This window comes from Brassica oleracea, unplaced genomic scaffold (genome assembly GCF_000695525.1).
Source record: "Brassica oleracea var. oleracea cultivar TO1000 unplaced genomic scaffold, BOL UnpScaffold00851, whole genome shotgun sequence".
NCBI classification, from domain to species: Eukaryota; Viridiplantae; Streptophyta; class Magnoliopsida; order Brassicales; family Brassicaceae; genus Brassica; species Brassica oleracea.
The window spans coordinates 27,114-43,113 of NW_013617479.1; the positions used below are offsets into that span (position 1 = coordinate 27,114).

Here is a 16,000-nt window from a genome sequence, read left to right on the forward strand (position 1 = left end):
AAATCTCCTCCTCGTCGGTCTGTGCCCTCAAAAAAGGAAGCCTGGATGCCACGTAAAGACCAAGAAGCGGGTTCTGCTGCTGGCTCTGATCCTAGAGGCTCTGGAAGACTTTCGGTGAGTACTTCCAGACAACTCCCGGTCTCTCAGGTCTCTCACACCCCGCCGCCTCGCCCGGCCAGAGAACCTATGAGAACTCCAGCAGGGACAATATCAGAGCATAACGGGTCAAAGGAGCGTCGTCCTGCCCTCGAGAGAATTTCTCCAGTGGTGAGTCTAATTGCTTCATCAGAAAGACGTCCGGCTATGGAACGACTTTCTCTGCCCTTTAATGGAGAAACCTTGCCTCGTAATGAGGATGTTACTATTAACTCTGGGTTGCTACAAGATGTAGAGGTGCAGTATTTTGAAGAAACTATGGGAGAGGCTCCGATCACTGGTAGAACTGGTGCCTCAGGCTCTAAACATACGGAACAGTCGCCGATCAGAACTCTCAGTGAAGATAGATTACATGTCTCTAGGCGGCTTGGCCCTGTACCCGCTGAACCAGACGTTACTGTAACGCTACCTTTAGGCCCCCCACCAAAAAGATCATGACGCATTGCTGCTAAAACGTTGGGCAAACGCAAAATTCTGCCTCAAGTGGCACCAAAGAAAGGGCCCACCACCGCTGGACAAGGAGTATGCGTGAAGAAAAGAAGGATCACTAAGGTGCATAACTCACCCAAAAGAAAACCAACCCCAGCTGCGGAGAGCTCAAAGATGGGTGGGCGCGACCGCAATGCCTCCCTGACGGGGCCTTCTACCAGGGTCTATCCAGCAAGCAAGAAGAAGGTGGCGGATTTTTGGCCACTTCAAGATCCGCTTCCTTAGCATGTTTGAGCTGGAACTGTCAACGGATTGGAAGCGCCCTGACGGTCCAGCGACTCAAAGAGATACGATCTCGTATTTCTCCCGACATCTTGTTTCTAATGGAGACAAAAAAAACAGTGATGAGACTGTTCTCCGTCACTTTCAAAACTCTCTATATAACCAACATTTCTTTGTCCCACCTACCGGTCTGAGTGGTGGACTTATGTTGTCTTGGAAGGATGATATTAAAGTTGATGTTTTGTACTCCTCTTGCAATATTATCGACACTCACATTTGCGCCAACAAGGCTTCATTTTATGCTTCCTTTATTTACTGCGCACCGAGAAGAGAAGATCGGCCAGACTTCTGGAATAAACTTGTTGATTTGGGAAAGGCCCGCGGCGATGCCTGGTTTATAACGGGAGACTTTAATGATCTACTCGATAATTCGGAGAAGGTGGAAGGCCCTCAACGGTGGGAAGGCTCGTTTGTAGCTTTCCGCAGCTTTGTATCCCAATCGGGCCTGTGGGACCTTCCACACGCTGGTAATCATCTTTCATGGAGGGGAATGAGGCATGGCCACTTCATCCAGTCCCGCCTAGATCGAGCTATGGCTAACTGTGCTTGGTCTGAGCTCTTCCCTTCCGGACGCTGTGTCTATCTCCGGTTCGAGGGTTCGGATCATCTCCCGCTCCTCACCCCGGTTGACCAAATCAAAACCCCAAGGAAAGGCACCTTTCGATTCGATCGACGCTTAAGGAAAGATCCTGCTATTCAGCAGTTGGTACAAGAGCAATGGCCTCAACTTAGAGACGAGGCAGTGATATCCAAACTCGACAGGATCAGGAGGAAAATCATAGACTGGACAAAGGAGCAAAACATCAAAAGTTGTGAGGTTATCAAAGAAGCTCAGCAAATCTTGGAGGCAGCTTTATCGTCTCCGGCCCCTGATATGGATCTGATAAACTCCACCACCGCCACATTAGAAAAGGCCTATCTTGCTGAAGAGGAGTTTTGGAAAGAACGAAGTCGCATCTTATGGCTTCAATGTGGAGATCGGAACTCCGGCTTTTTTCATGCTATTACCCGAGGACGGCGGCAGGTGAACTCTTTTGCGATTCTGGAAGACGAGGAGGGCAGGATCGCTGACACGGAGGAGGGGATTGTGCATACTATCTCCCAGTACTTCCGCAATATATTCTCCTCGGCTGGCTCCGACTGCCTGGAGACTGTTAACGAAGCATTATTGCTGTGTATATCACAGGAAGACAATGACCGGCTGATAGCAATACCAGACAAAACCGAAGTGCATAATGATGTTCTTGCCATTCACGCGGATAAAGCACCCGGCCTCGACGGGTTCTCGGCGGGCTTCTACCATTCCTTTTGGAGCACCATTGGAGATGATGTATACCGAGACATTCGGGAGTTCTTTGAGACTGGCTATCTTCACCCTCGGCAAAATGAAACCCATGTCCGCTTGATCGCTAAGATTTCAAGTCCGAGGAAGGTCGCGGATTTCCGCCCCATAGCTCTCTGCTCTACCCACTATAAGATCATTGCGAAGATCCTTACGAGACGCCTCCAACCACTGTTATCTCGGATCATCTCACCGCATCAGTCTGCCTTCGTCCCTAAACGGGCTATTGGAGACAATGTGCTCATTACCCACGAGATTCTCCACTATCTTTGCACCTCTAAGGCCAAAGTCCGTTGCTCCATGGCTATCAAAACAAATATGAGTAAGGCGTATGATAGGATTGAGTGGGCCTTTTTGGAAGCAGTGCTGCGACGGCTCGGTTTCTACGAGCGGTGGATCTCGTGGATCATGGTCTATGTGACCTCTGTCTCCTACTCGTTCCTTGTGAATGGAGCTCCACAGGGTAAAGTTAAACCGTCACGGGGGATCAGGCAAGGTGACCCCTTATCCCCGTACCTTTTCATCCTATGTACGGAGGTCTTATCGGGATTGTGTACACAAGCTCAAGAGTCGGGATCTATTCCGGGTATCAAAGTTGCTCGCAACTGCCCTCCCGTTAATCACCTACTCTTTGCCGATGACACTATGTTCTTCACTCGATCAGACCAGGAAAGCTGCTCCAATCTTCGATCTTTGCTGGCTAAATATGAGAGAGCTTCCGGTCAATGTATCAACCCGGCCAAATCAACCATTACTTTCTCCTCCAAAACTGCGCTCCTGCAAAAAAATAGAGTGAAGCTTTACCTGTCCATTGACAAAGAAGGTGGTATTGGGAAGTATCTTGGTCTTCCTGAACATTTTGCGAGACGTAAGCGGGACATCTTTAACAGCATCATTGACCGTATCAGGCAAAAAATCCTCAGCTGGTCTACAAGGTTTCTTTCGGGAGCGGGGAAACAAGTGTTGCTCAAGGCTGTCCTCACCGCCATTCCAGCCTACGCTATGTCCTGTTTCATGCTACCAGCCTCACTGTGTAAACAAATCCAATCCTTACTTACTAGGTTCTGGTGGGATTCAAAACCAAATATTAGAAAGATGTGTTGGGTGGCCTGGTCTAAACTCACTCTGCCTAAGAACTTGGGAGGTCTTGGATTTTGGGACATCGAGTGTTATAACCAGTCTCTGTTGGCTAAGATTGCTTGGCGGTTGATCCGAGAACCTACTTCATTGCTGGCTCAGACTCTCCTAGGCAAGTATTGCCACTCGGAGTCCCTGCGGGACTGTGCTTGCCCATCATCGGCCTCTCATGGATGGAGGGGCATTATTTGGGGCCGGGACTTACTCCACCTGGGCCTTGGATGGAGTGTGGGAACTGGATCTAAGATCAGGGTTTGGTCTGAACCATGGCTCTCTTCTTCCGAACCTCTAACCCCCATCGGCCCTCCACCCTCTGCTGCAAGCCAAGATCTTCTTGTGTCAGACCTCATTAACTGCGAAACGAAGGAATGGAACCTCCAGACTATCAGGCGACACGTGCCTCTTTATGAGGAATGTATTCTACAACTCATTCCCAGTGACTACAATAAACGGGATGAGCTAATCTGGCTACCGGAGGCCTCTGGCTCCTATACGTCAAAGTCAGGCTATGCAATGGCTCGAAAGGCCCATCTTCCCGCCTTGAACTCTGATTTCCCTTGGAAAAAATATATCTGGAACTTGAACACTCCTCCTAAGATACAAACTCTACTATGGAGAGCAACAAATGGAGCCTTACCCGTAGGACATACTCTGCGTGTTAGAGGCCTTCAAGTTGAAGCCAAATGCAAAAGGTGTGGAGAGATAGAAACTCCACTACATTTATTCTTCTCCTGTCCTTTTGCTGCCCGAGTCTGAGATCTTGTCCCTGCTATGTTTAAACCAGTTGCAGGTTCTGTCTCTACAATGAGAGAGCTCCTGATCAGGAACACTAAAATGATCAACCTACCACCTACGGGACTGGGACTCTCACCTATCTACCCTACACTCTACTGGCACCTATGGAAGAACCGTAACAGACTACTTTTTGAAGATAAGTCTTATACGGAATCAGAACTGCTCCTTAGAGTCTTGAAGGACGTTCGCTGTTGGGAAGAGGCTTCTCAAGCCGAGAAATCTGGCCGACTTAACAACACACGATCTCCTCCCCCTCCCCCTCTTCCTACTGGCCTCAGGTGTTTCACGGATGGAGCTTGGGACCCTGCCTCGAGGAACAGTGGACAGGGATGGGTTTTTACTGATCTTGCGGGTGTCGAAGTTAGACACCACTCTGGTAACCGTCTTCATGTGGCTGCGCCTATTGTGGCAGAAGCACTAGCGGTAAAGGCTGCATTGATGGATGCAGTCAATCATGACTTCTTTCAGGTGATCGTGTTATCTGATTCGAAGTCTCTCGTCAACCTTCTCAACTCCTCTTCCTCGACGGTGCTACTTCATAATGTATTGTTCGATATTAGAGTTCTGAGTTGTAGGTTTGATTCTATCTCGTACTTTCATATTCCTCGTTTACAGAATGTTGTCGCAGACTCACTAGCAAAATATGCTTTAAGTTCTGTTGTAACCCCTCCCTTGGGAGAGTAACTATCTTTATTAATGAATTAGTTTGATCAAAAAAAAAAAAAATTAGTAAAAGCATTTGATTCGTATATCCTTAATTGGCTACTCTAGCTTTGCTTCTTTGTTGTAGCCTTATCCTATATACTCCATAGTTTTACCCAAATCAGAGCAAAGAATCAAACTTCAAACCCTTTTGTTTACTCTTGATTATATTTAGTGAGACATGCGATATATATAGATATAAAGTAACCAAAAGTAAATGACAGAATCCATAAAATTCTATGACATGAGGGGAAGTAACATTAGAATCAAAGCAAAGTAGCAAACAAAACATGATCTAGGTTTTTTTCTCGATCGATATCTCGTAGTATCATAAAAACTTCGAAAACTCAATGGTAGTCCAGTCATTCACCATTGTGTTGGTTTAGGTTTTGTTGTTTTCGTATACTAAAACACACACATAAAATATTACCATATATACATCACTTTATCTGATTATCAATTTTTAATAAAATTAAATCAAGAATATATAATCTAATAACTCAATTCGTTTTCTTAAAGTTTACAATTTATTATTACAAAATAGTAATAATATAAAAATATATCTTATGAGCTTTTTTAAAAAACAACGATTTTAAGGGAGGGAGTACACTTCATATTATCATATATAGTACTAGCGTAGAAGGTCGCTACAATTTTAAAACCATCCTTCTACAATAAGCAACCAAAAAGGTATATATTCTTGTAGATTTCATTAAATTGTTTCAGAAGCAAAGAAGTTGATACCCAATTTAAAATGGTAAGTAAGGTAGGAAAATCGAGTATTTAAAGGCTAGACTCACAGAACAGACACGGCAGTCAAAACTCCCTTTTCTTCTTAACTCTCTTCAAAAGAATGGAGTCACTGATCAAGTCCCAGCACGCTCAGCAAGTGACCGGCCACGGCAGTAGAGCTGGTAAAACTCCGACGACAGAGATGGTACCAGCGACTACCGGGGGATTAACGATGTCATCGGACGAAAGCATGATGCTGAAGCTAATCCAACAAACACACTCCCCTGATGCTCGCGAAGTCCAAGTGCGTGGCATTCTCTCTCTCGTTGAAGATATACTTGATCGTGCCACTCTTGACTCCGACGACTCCAACGCCTCCGTTAGTATACATATACACCCATGCATGCATGCATGAATCAATACATGTCTTCTTCTCTTTTTTGTGCTAAATTTTGGTGAATCAATATATGTCATTGCTGCTTTATTTCTGTGATATTAAAATATTAAGCACTTGTTTGAACTCGCAGATGCTCCCGTTGCCTACGGAGGATAAACTGATGCAATCAAGCATGATGAGCGTTCTTGATAGCGTCTCATACGTTATCGATCGCGTCGCCTGCGAGGTATAACTTCATTTAGAAATTTTCGGTAGACTTTATTGGAGATATATATAAATATAGATAGTTTAAGGTTCTCTTATTATAACATATGTTGCTTTGAATTATCTAGAATTGGAAATCCAAGTTTTAAACCATACCATGTAGATCTTGTACCACCAAAACCTAATTTTAAAAGCTAACTTGTAAACCAATAAAAGGCCATGAATGTATTAATTTTTATATTCTTGCAGATAGCCTACAAGTCTCTTACGGGATCAGACGCACATGAAATAACGATGTCAGTGTTTGAACACCTCTCGAGCTTCCACTGGCACGGCAAGCTAGTACTCGCTCTAGCCGCGTTTGCGTTGAACTACGGAGAATTCTGGCTTCTGGTTCAGTTCCACTCAAAGAACCAGCTCGCTAAGTCCCTAGCTATGCTAAAGCTCGTCCCTGTTCAGAACCGAGTGACCCTCGAGTCTGTATCCCATGGGCTCAATGATCTCATCCGTGAGATGAAGAGCGTCACCGCATGTGTAGTGGAACTCTGCGAGTTACCTGATCGCTATATTACACTGGACGATCCTCATCTATCAAGAATCATCTCTACCATCCCAATCGCTGTTTATTGGACCATAAGAAGCATCGTGGCTTGCATTTCTCAGATCAACATGATCACTGCCATGGGACACGAGTAAGAATTGAATTTTGTTTGTTATATATATCTAGTTATCATTTATTGCTTTGAGTAGTGACTCTAACGATAATTTACTATACCAGGATGATGAACACTCAAATGGATTCATGGGAAACGTCCATGTTAGCTAACAAGCTCAAGAACATTCATGACCATCTTGCTGAGACCTTGAGGCTTTGCTACCGTCACATAGGTTTGTAGTACGGTCTCAAATCAACACACTAGATCTCTCTCTCTCTCTGTCTCTCTCTCTCTCTCTCTTTGCTGACAAATAAAGAGTGGAATTTAACAGAGATGAAGAGGAGCTCAGAATCCTTAAAGATGTTGCATTCTCTATTCGACACAACTCACATTGATAACATGAAAATTCTCACGGCCCTGATTCATCCTAAAAACCACAGCACACCACTGCAAGATGGTTCGACCAAGAGAAAGGTTACTGTATATTATGTCAACTTTCTTTTAAGCCCATTCATGCAATCTAATCTACTGTGAATCTTGTAGGTTCACTTGGATGTGTTGAGGAGGAAGACAGTGTTGCTTCTCATCTCGGACCTCAACATATTGGAAGACGAGCTATCGATTTTCGAGCAGATATACACAGAGTCGAGGAGGAACTTGCTGGGAATAGATGGTAAGAGCCATATGCCTTACGAGGTTGTGTGGGTTCCGATAGTGGATCCTATCGAAGATTACGAAAGATATCCGAGTCTGCAGAACAAATTTGAGGCTCTCCGTGAGCCTATGCCATGGTACACAGTGGATAGTCCAAAGCTGATAGAGAGGCATGTGGTGGAGTTTATGAGAGAGAGATGGCATTTCATGAATAAGCCAATACTTGTGGTGCTTGACCCACAAGGCAATGAGGCTAGTCTCAATGCGCTTCACATGATCTGGATTTGGGGGACTGAAGCTTTCCCTTTCACTAGAACTCGTGAGGAAGAGCTCTGGAGGAGGGAGACCCTCACGCTTAACCTTATCGTTGATGGCATCGACTCTGTCATTTTCAATTGGGTACTCTGCTTTGACCTAATATTAATTTAATTTGGGGAATAGAAACTTTCCATTTTAGACACCACAGTCTCGTATCTATAAGAAATATGTTTTGGAAGTTCGATGCAAAATGAGACGATTTGATTTACAGATAAACCCGGAAAATTACATATTCTTGTACGGAGGAGATGACTTGGACTGGATAAGGAGGTTCACAATGGCGGCCAAAGCAACGGCCAAAGATTCCAGCGTGAAGCTGGAGATGGCTTATGTTGGTAAACGGAACCACAGCCACAGAGAACAGATCAGGCGGATCAGTGAAGCCGTCAGGGCTGAAAATCTGAGTCATAGCTGGGCCGAGCCTGCATTGATGTGGTTCTTCTGGGCTAGGCTCGAGAGCATGCTCTACTCCAAGATTCAACTCGGCAAAGCTGATGATCACGACGAGGTACGTACTATTACTAGCCTAGCTATATATAGAGGGCTGGATTGTTTTTGTTTTTGTTTTTGTTTTGATAACGTACGGTATCGTTCCGTGAATTTTATCAACTAGGTGATGCAAGGAATCAAAAAGATACTAAGCTACGACAAGCTTGGAGGATGGGCACTGCTGAGCAAAGGACCTGAGATAGTGATGATAACTCACGGTGCCATTGAGAGGACTGTGACCGTCTACGACCGAACCTGGAAAACTCACGTTCCCACCAAAGGCTACACCAAGGCAATGTACGACCACCACCACGACGAGATTCTCCGGGAAACTGGGAAACCATGCAGCCACTTTGATTTCCACATCACTGCTCGGAGCGGTCGCATTCCGGAGAAGATGAACTGCTTCGAATGCCACCGTTCCATGGAGAAGTATATGAGCTTCGCTTGTTGTCACGATGATAAGCTCCTTGACCAAGACGAGAACTACAACTTCTAGATTAAAAAAAAAACAAGGCTATACCATGCATCATGACCTACGAGCGTCTTCCTCTTGCCGATTCTTTTTTTTTTAACTTCAAATTTGAATTTTATTTATTTAAACAATAATTGCAATGGCTTTGTATGAGAATTGGCTAGTCCTGTAGGTTGGCCTTCACGGACAATGTTTGACTTTGATTGAAGTATTCCTGAACATTTTCAATAATAATCTATTTCTTTAATGGATTTATATATGATTTCCTCTTTATATATATATATATATATATATATATATATATATATATATATTTTTTTTTTGCAAAACAAGATTTTGAAGCATCAATGATGGGGGTACCCACCACTTTCAAAGAAACTATTCGCTTTCTCTCTCTTTATTATGTTTTCATATAAAAAATTGAAGAAATATAAGATGAAATTTTCAAAACATAAAAGAAAATATCTACAAATCATTTTAAATAACTTTTCAATCATAATTTGTTAACTTATTAGTATTTTTTGTTTAACAAATTTTAAAAATCATCATAGATGAATATGCTTTTATAATGTTTCTTCAAAATTATAGTGTTATATTTGTTGGACCCCACGAAACCAACATACACCTTTTTATTATTTCTTTGGAGTTTTCAATATTTTGCTTTTTACTGTAGTAATTAATTATTTTTTTGGTCAAAATTATTATTTACTTATGTTCTTTTCATCTTCTAATTTACTAGTACATTTTTCATATATTGTGTTATCTCTTGTAAATGTTTTTTTTTTTTGTGTTGGGGTAGTTGATATCTCATTTTCTTGTGCATTAAATTACAGCATTTCAGTGTGCCCCTCACGTCGTCAATATCATGTTTTATATTCCTTGTTTTGAGCCATATCAATCATATCCTCTTGTGTGGTCCATTTATTAATCTAAAATATATATATTTTAATTTGCAATAAAGCAAGCGTATTTGCTTATAAATAATCGTATTGGAAGCGATTGGTGATGGCGGTGAATGTTCTAGACGGCCTCAAATCTCTCTAAAGTCACAAAATCAAACCAATCATGCTCTGGTTACCTTTTCAAAATTCACAGCCAAATTTATATTTTACTTTCGTTTAAGGCTTTGGAAAGCAAATTCTCTAAATCACTAAGTCAAGTGCTTTTGAAAATATTATTCCTCGTAATCATGTTTCTCTTCTCTGTAATAATACCTTTTTAATATATACTATAGAATATATATATATGTACCTATAAAATGTTTTCTTTTCTCTTTAATAATACATTTTTGATATATACAATATATGTTTAACTAGTTTAATATAATAATATATTTCTTTACTTATATTCCCCATTAAATATTATCAATTATATGTAAAATATCTATATAGATAAATATGGTATATAAAATATAAATTTCACTATGTATCATAATTATTTTATAATTTATACATTAATTAATCAGTTTATATGTTTTCATTTATTTTCATTAGTTTGATTTCAGTTTAAAATAACGAAAACATAACTAAAATCTTTAAAATACCATTAATATTTATCGATAGTTTATTTTAATATTCAAAAATCTATAGCAAAAAATTCACAGCTAAAAATTCTACAGCTACAGCACAAAATCTCACGTCACAAATTCTACAACAAAAAATATAAAGTCACAACTGCAACCAATCAGACCGTTGTTTGGGCTATTTGCAGAGTTGTTAGTCATAGATTCACATATCCTAAACTTCCTTCTTTCAAGACTTCCATAAGTTTAGTCCAAATCAAGGCAAAACGGTTACGTATATGTCAAATGAACACAAGTGTCTAATCATAACACATGGTTTTATGAAATTACCAACTCTCCTCATCCCCTCCCACATGCTATTGTAGCAAAACACTTTGAATTATTAGTGTAAATCCTTTTGCTTGGAAGGATTTTCTTTAATAACAGACTGTCGTCCACTTCTATCAGCCGTGGATAATACACCTAGTAACTTGACACTGCTATTTAATATTAGCTCAACATCTATATATTAAAAAGTCTATTCATGATTTAGGAGATAAACTTTCAGATCAAAAGTCTTATATAGTTTTTTTTTGGGTTCTTGCTTATACTCTTTGTTTTCAAGCAAGAATGTTGGTAGATATTGAAATAAAGTAAATCACAAAGAAGATACGTTGCCCAAACCTAACCCCTACACAAGCTAGACGATGGACATAGTCACATTACCTTGTCGAAAGTAGTTTTCATCTTTTGCATATTTTTAGCCTTGGAATCATGAAAAGAAACATAGAAGAATGTAAACAAACTAGTAAAAAGCCACTTGTTATAGCTGAATACTAGCAGTGTCCGTCTCTCTCTCTCTATCTCTTCCCAAGAAAAAGAAGAAAAAGCATCACAAGGGAATGCTATTTGCGTAGATACAGGACGACTGAGGAAGGAAGAAAGCAGATGGGAGGGGTGACATCTTCGGTGGCGGCGAAGTTCGCCTTCTTCCCGCCGAGTCCGCCGTCTTACAAGGTGGTCACGGACGAGCTGACGGGACTGTTGCTTCTCGCCCCTTTCCCACACCGAGAAAACGTGGAAATCCACAAGCTTCAGACCCGAAGAGGCACGGAGATAATGGCCATGTACGTGAGGCATCCGATGGCCACCTCGACGCTGCTCTACTCGCATGGAAACGCCACCGATCTGGGACAGATGTATAAGCTCTTCATCGAGCTTGGCATCCATCTCAAGGTTAATCTCATGGGGTATGTCTTTCTTTCTTTCTTTTGAACCTTCAAATTCTTACACACACACCCTTTTTTACTTGTGTTTGATTGGTTCTTGATGATATATATATTTATATAAATGAGTATATAATTTTTCTATTTCTATTGATTTGGTTTTTGATTCTTCCCTAGACAACTGAGAGACCATGTTATTATTTTTTATAAGATTATTTCTTGGTTATGTTTTTCTGTGTGGGAAAACAGAAAAATATTTTTGGTTAAATGTTGGACTAAGATTTCATGTCTTAGCTCTGCTTCAAATCAGTTAGATCATCTTCGACTTCTCTTCATCTTTTACTTCAAAACTGAGTTTGAATTAAAAAAAAGTTTTAATCCCACTTCATTTTTTACCTCATAATGGAGTAAAATATTGATTTATTCTATAAATGGAATATTGTATTTTTTGGTTTATTCATTACTCTATTTTCATTCCAAAATAGAGTAGGGTTAGAGCAAAACCACATTGCATTTTAGAAAGAAAAAAAAATGCAGTTTTAGCTTGGAATGAGTTTTGCATCGGAGATGATATTATTGCTTGCGATATATATTAGAGAAAAAGACAAAAATAGCACTAAATCAAGTTTTTGTTCTCAAACTAGCACTCAAGGTCAAAAGTCACAAAAATAGCACTTAATGTTTTATCAAAAGTCACAAACTTAGGGTTTAGAGTTAAAGGGTGGGGTTTAGGATTTAGGATTTAGGGTTTAGGATTTAGGGTTTAGGGTTTAGAATTTAGGGTTTAGGGTTTAGGGTTTAGGGTTTAGAGTTGAGAAATGTGGTTTTGGGGATAAGATTTCAAATTTTGAAAAATAAAAAAATTAAAATTTTCAAAAGATAAAATGCTATTTTGGTCATTTTAGTTTTTGAGTGCTATTTTTGTGATATAAACTTAGAAAGATGATATTTTGGAGATTTGCCCTATATATTATTTAGTTCAATCATGATTTGCTTTCCTGTTTTGCAGATACGATTACTCCGGGTATGGACAATCAACTGGAAAGGTTTGGTCCTCTTACCACCATCAACCTCAAGTGATTGGATTATTATTATTTCATTTAGGACTGAACATTTGTTTCTTCTTATGATTGAAGCCGAGTGAGCATAACACGTATGCTGATATCGAAGCTGTTTATAAGTGTCTTGAAGAAACCTACGGCTCTAAACAGGAAGATGTTATCCTCTACGGCCAGTCTGTAGGGAGCGGTCCCACATTACATCTTGCTTCACAGTTCCCTTTATTGAGAGCCATCGTACTCCATAGCCCCATCCTCTCCGGTTTAAGGGTAATGTATGCCGTTAAGAAAACCTACTGGTTCGACATCTACAAGGTAACTAGAAAGAATTACTTTCATTTCTTCTTTAATTTGTCCCACTCTCCACATGTTTGTGTTTTTTATTTGCAGAATATCGACAAAATCCCATATGTCGATTGCCCTGTTCTCATCATTCATGTAAGTTAATTAGTCACGGCTTAGGTTTTTGAGATACATTTTCGCTTTTGAGTTTATTAAATATAAATATTTATACGAATAATGTGGTGCATGCAGGGAACTTCGGATGAAGTAGTGGACTGTTGTCATGGGAAACAACTATGGGAACTGTGCAAAGACAAGTATGAGCCGCTTTGGGTGGAAGGAGGGAACCACTGTGATCTTGAACAATACCCTGAATACATGAGACACCTCAAGCAGTTCATCACAACAGTAGAGAGGTTACCTTCCCGGAGCAGCAGCAGCAGCGGCGGCGTGAGAGATGATGGACCTACTCGGAGGAGGAGTGTGGACAGGAGAGAGAAGCCGAGGCAGAGCACAGAGCGTAAGCCGCTTCCGCCAAAGAGTCAGTGGAAGAAGAGCAGCAGCAAGCTCAGGATATCTTTTGATCACCACCATCTGGATCGGTCCAGGAGAAGCCTTGACTGCCATGACAAAACTCGGAAGAGCATTGACCACTCCCATCAGGTTGAGAGGGGAAGGAAGAGTGTGGACAGGGTAGGCTCCGAGTTGTGAATGACCCACATTTTGCTTCTCTTTTTTAATTTATTATTATTACGTTTTACGTATAGATGATGAGTACATAACTATTCTATACCGAACAAGTAACATGTGGCCGTGACATTATTTGTAATTTTTTTTTTGTCTCTTTGAATTTCCTCAGTTTGGCTTATTAAGAGATCCCTCTATCAAGCAGAGGCAAAACTATGTCTGGAACTGGAATGTGTGGAGCATAAATGCTTAATTCTACTTACATTCGTCGAAATAGTCACTATCTAAGCTGACAGCAGAAGAACACTGAGAGCACATGGCTGCTTCAGGCAGCAGTGCCCCAAGAATGGCACATGTTGTGCAAAGAAAGAAAGTATACCAAAGTTAAACTAAAAACAACCAAGATAGACAGGGAGATAATGAGGAAATGTCGTTTCCAAGATGGTGTATTTAAATTTCTTGTGTGTTTTCTTCTTAGGACTATATGTGTTTTGTCTTGTTGGTGAAGAAAAGAGAACATGTATGTTTATTACTCTTATGAAATATTTGTCCTTTTCGTAAATGAGACCATGTATAAGGAAGAACGGGTTTTGCTTCATGATAGGGGCCGTGTCTATTGTCTGGCACTCAACAAACAAAAAAACCTTATCCACCACGCCTGCATTATGATCGTTGCTTAAATAAGACTGAATCACATGTGTGAAGCTTTTCTTCTAGGCAGTTACACTTGAGAAGGAGCCCTCTTCTTGCCTTTCTTTACCTCTGCTCCACCATTTTCTGCCTGCTCTGCCTTCTTCTGGGCACGGATCATTGCACGTCTTGCGCGCGGTCGCATCTCTCTCACAGTACGAGGAGGCATCACGAATGGCTCGAGTGGCTTGTCCCCAAAAGGATGCTCACTGCCTTCAAATATCCTCAGCTTCCGATCTCTGTCCTATAAAAACAAACCCACATGAAAAAAACTCAGCACATTGTTGTTGGCAAGGAACAAATCCTGAACATTGCAAGCTAATTTGTCTAGGAACAGAGACTAGCAACAAATAACCAAACAGGCAAGCTGAGAAATGATAGTGTATCGAAATGTTATCCCACCAAAGAAAAAGGTAAGCAACAATTTGACTAAATGGCCAAACCAAGTGCTCAGCAGAACCAACTTCCTCTAAATCATTACAAGACACCAAGGATCTCAAACGCTGACTCATGAGGGATTCTAAAGTGTAAAGAGTAAACAAAGAGACAGGGAACTAGTAAAACGTTTCTAAAGTGTAGTACTGACATCACGCAAATTGTTAGTTGGAAGCATGCGCCAGACAGCCTTGCGGATGACCTCGGTGGGGTCTTTGGCCATCTGATCTTTCAGACTGCGTTCTTTCAGGTGTCCAACGTACCTGTATACAAACAAAGAGGGATTTAATATTTAAGTAGAAGAAACTGGGAGGAGATACTAGCCAAATAAAATAAAAATCATGATGAATCCCTATCTTGCAAGCAGCTGAAGAAGATATATATATATATAGGAAAAAAAAGAACTTGCCCAGTATGCCAGCGGTAGAACTTGTCAGTGAGCTTTCTTCCAGTGATGCCGATATCCTTAGCATTGAGAACAATGCAAATATCTCCATCATCGCGGTTGGGACAATAAGTAGGCTTATCCTTGGCTTGAAGCACAGTTGATATCTGAGATGCTAGTCTACCCAGAACCTAACGTATGAAATGAAAAATGAGATCCTAGTTTTAGGGGAAGCCCTGTAATGTTTTTTTAAAAAAAACACAATAAAGAGAAGAAAGGTACCTGGCCTTTGGCATCAAAAACTCGCCAACGAAGACCGTCGAGATTGATACGCTTGATACCCGCCACAGCTTTCTGGCAAAATATTCAAGATCAATGCATAGCCAAAGGTCCTATTTTGATCAACGTTGTTGCATATGAAGGAAATGTAACTAATAAACAAGAAAGAAGAAAGAAGAAAGAAAAAAGTAAGCTCTTTGTTTGTTTGTTTGTTACCTTTAGGTTGCCACTGAATGAGGCAGCTTGAGTGGCCATCGTTATTCTGCTCCGAATGCAGCAGGAATACGTTTCTTCAGAACTACGATCCTAAAATCAATACAGACAGACATTCATCCTTTACAACTTAAATCAATATAGAAAGTCTGCAGCTATTTGCATCTGCGCAAGAGAGAAAGAGAGTGAGATGACTCACCGGAAGCGACGGCGGCGGCGGTGACAAGGGAATAGAGCGAGATCGAGAGCTTGGCTTGGCTTGGAAACACACACAAAGGGTTTAGGAGAAGAGGCCTCATAGGAGCGAAGGGTTGGGCCTGAAAGGGTCCATTAAATTTCCCTTTTGTTGTGTTGGGTCAGATAAATTGCATGTTTATTTATTATGATTAGAATTTAACAAAACAAGCCCACCAGAG

The 16,000-nt window shown here is 41.0% G+C and overlaps 3 protein-coding genes across 4 annotated transcripts; 2 read left to right on the plus strand and 1 right to left on the minus strand.

Annotated features, from left to right (window-relative positions):
• The first annotated feature begins 5,756 nt into the window (after positions 1-5,756).
• LOC106320202 (protein SIEVE ELEMENT OCCLUSION B-like) lies at positions 5,757-9,075 on the plus strand. The gene is made up of 8 exons (XM_013758568.1): positions 5,757-6,014; positions 6,163-6,258; positions 6,486-6,928; positions 7,015-7,124; positions 7,224-7,366; positions 7,436-7,945; positions 8,076-8,372; positions 8,478-9,075. The coding sequence occupies exons 1-8, from the start codon at positions 5,757-5,759 to the stop codon at positions 8,850-8,852; spliced, it is 2,232 nt and encodes a 743-aa protein (XP_013614022.1). The 3' UTR covers positions 8,853-9,075.
• A 1,783-nt stretch (positions 9,076-10,858) lies between these two features.
• On the plus strand, positions 10,859-14,001 carry LOC106320213 (alpha/beta hydrolase domain-containing protein 17C-like). The gene is made up of 6 exons (XM_013758579.1): positions 10,859-11,579; positions 12,565-12,601; positions 12,692-12,928; positions 13,004-13,051; positions 13,148-13,588; positions 13,755-14,001. Exons 1-6 carry the CDS (start codon positions 11,278-11,280, stop codon positions 13,833-13,835), a joined length of 1,146 nt encoding a protein of 381 aa, XP_013614033.1. The 5' UTR covers positions 10,859-11,277; the 3' UTR covers positions 13,836-14,001.
• Positions 14,002-14,090: 89 nt separating this feature from the next.
• LOC106320214 (50S ribosomal protein L13-like) lies at positions 14,091-15,866 on the minus strand. Of its 2 annotated transcripts, none has more exons than XM_013758580.1 (6): positions 15,784-15,866; positions 15,588-15,677; positions 15,375-15,446; positions 15,117-15,283; positions 14,859-14,970; positions 14,091-14,516 (listed from the first exon to the last, which is right to left on the minus strand). In XM_013758580.1, the coding sequence occupies exons 2-6, from the start codon at positions 15,624-15,626 to the stop codon at positions 14,304-14,306; spliced, it is 603 nt and encodes a 200-aa protein (XP_013614034.1). In that variant the 5' UTR covers positions 15,627-15,677; positions 15,784-15,866; the 3' UTR covers positions 14,091-14,303. The 2 variants fall into 2 exon arrangements, with proteins under 2 accessions (XP_013614034.1, XP_013614035.1); XM_013758581.1 differs by having other exon boundaries at positions 15,588-15,705; positions 15,784-15,814.
• Between the last annotated feature and the right edge of the window lie 134 nt (positions 15,867-16,000).

Bases quoted from the DNA above. Each gene is read 5' to 3' on its own strand.
- LOC106320213 (XM_013758579.1), top strand. From the start codon at position 11,278: ATGGGAGGGGTGACATCTTCGGTGGCGGCGAAGTTCGCCTTCTTCCCG. The intron at 13,052-13,147 runs GTAAGTTAATTA...TGGTGCATGCAG, and splicing joins GCCCTGTTCTCATCATTCAT to GGAACTTCGGATGAAGTAGT. The intron at 13,589-13,754 runs GTAGGCTCCGAG...GAATTTCCTCAG, and splicing joins GAAGGAAGAGTGTGGACAGG to TTTGGCTTATTAAGAGATCC.
- LOC106320214 (XM_013758580.1), bottom strand. From the start codon at position 15,626: ATGGCCACTCAAGCTGCCTCATTCAGTGGCAACCTAAAG. The intron at 14,971-15,116 runs GCAAGTTCTTTT...GTTTGTATACAG, and splicing joins TTCTACCGCTGGCATACTGG to GTACGTTGGACACCTGAAAG. The intron at 14,517-14,858 runs GTCAGTACTACA...TTGTTTTTATAG, and splicing joins CAACTAACAATTTGCGTGAT to GACAGAGATCGGAAGCTGAG.
- LOC106320202 (XM_013758568.1), top strand. From the start codon at position 5,757: ATGGAGTCACTGATCAAGTCCCAGCACGCTCAGCAAGTGACCGGCCAC. The intron at 6,929-7,014 runs GTAAGAATTGAA...TTACTATACCAG, and splicing joins ATCACTGCCATGGGACACGA to GATGATGAACACTCAAATGG. The intron at 7,946-8,075 runs GTACTCTGCTTT...TTTGATTTACAG, and splicing joins ACTCTGTCATTTTCAATTGG to ATAAACCCGGAAAATTACAT.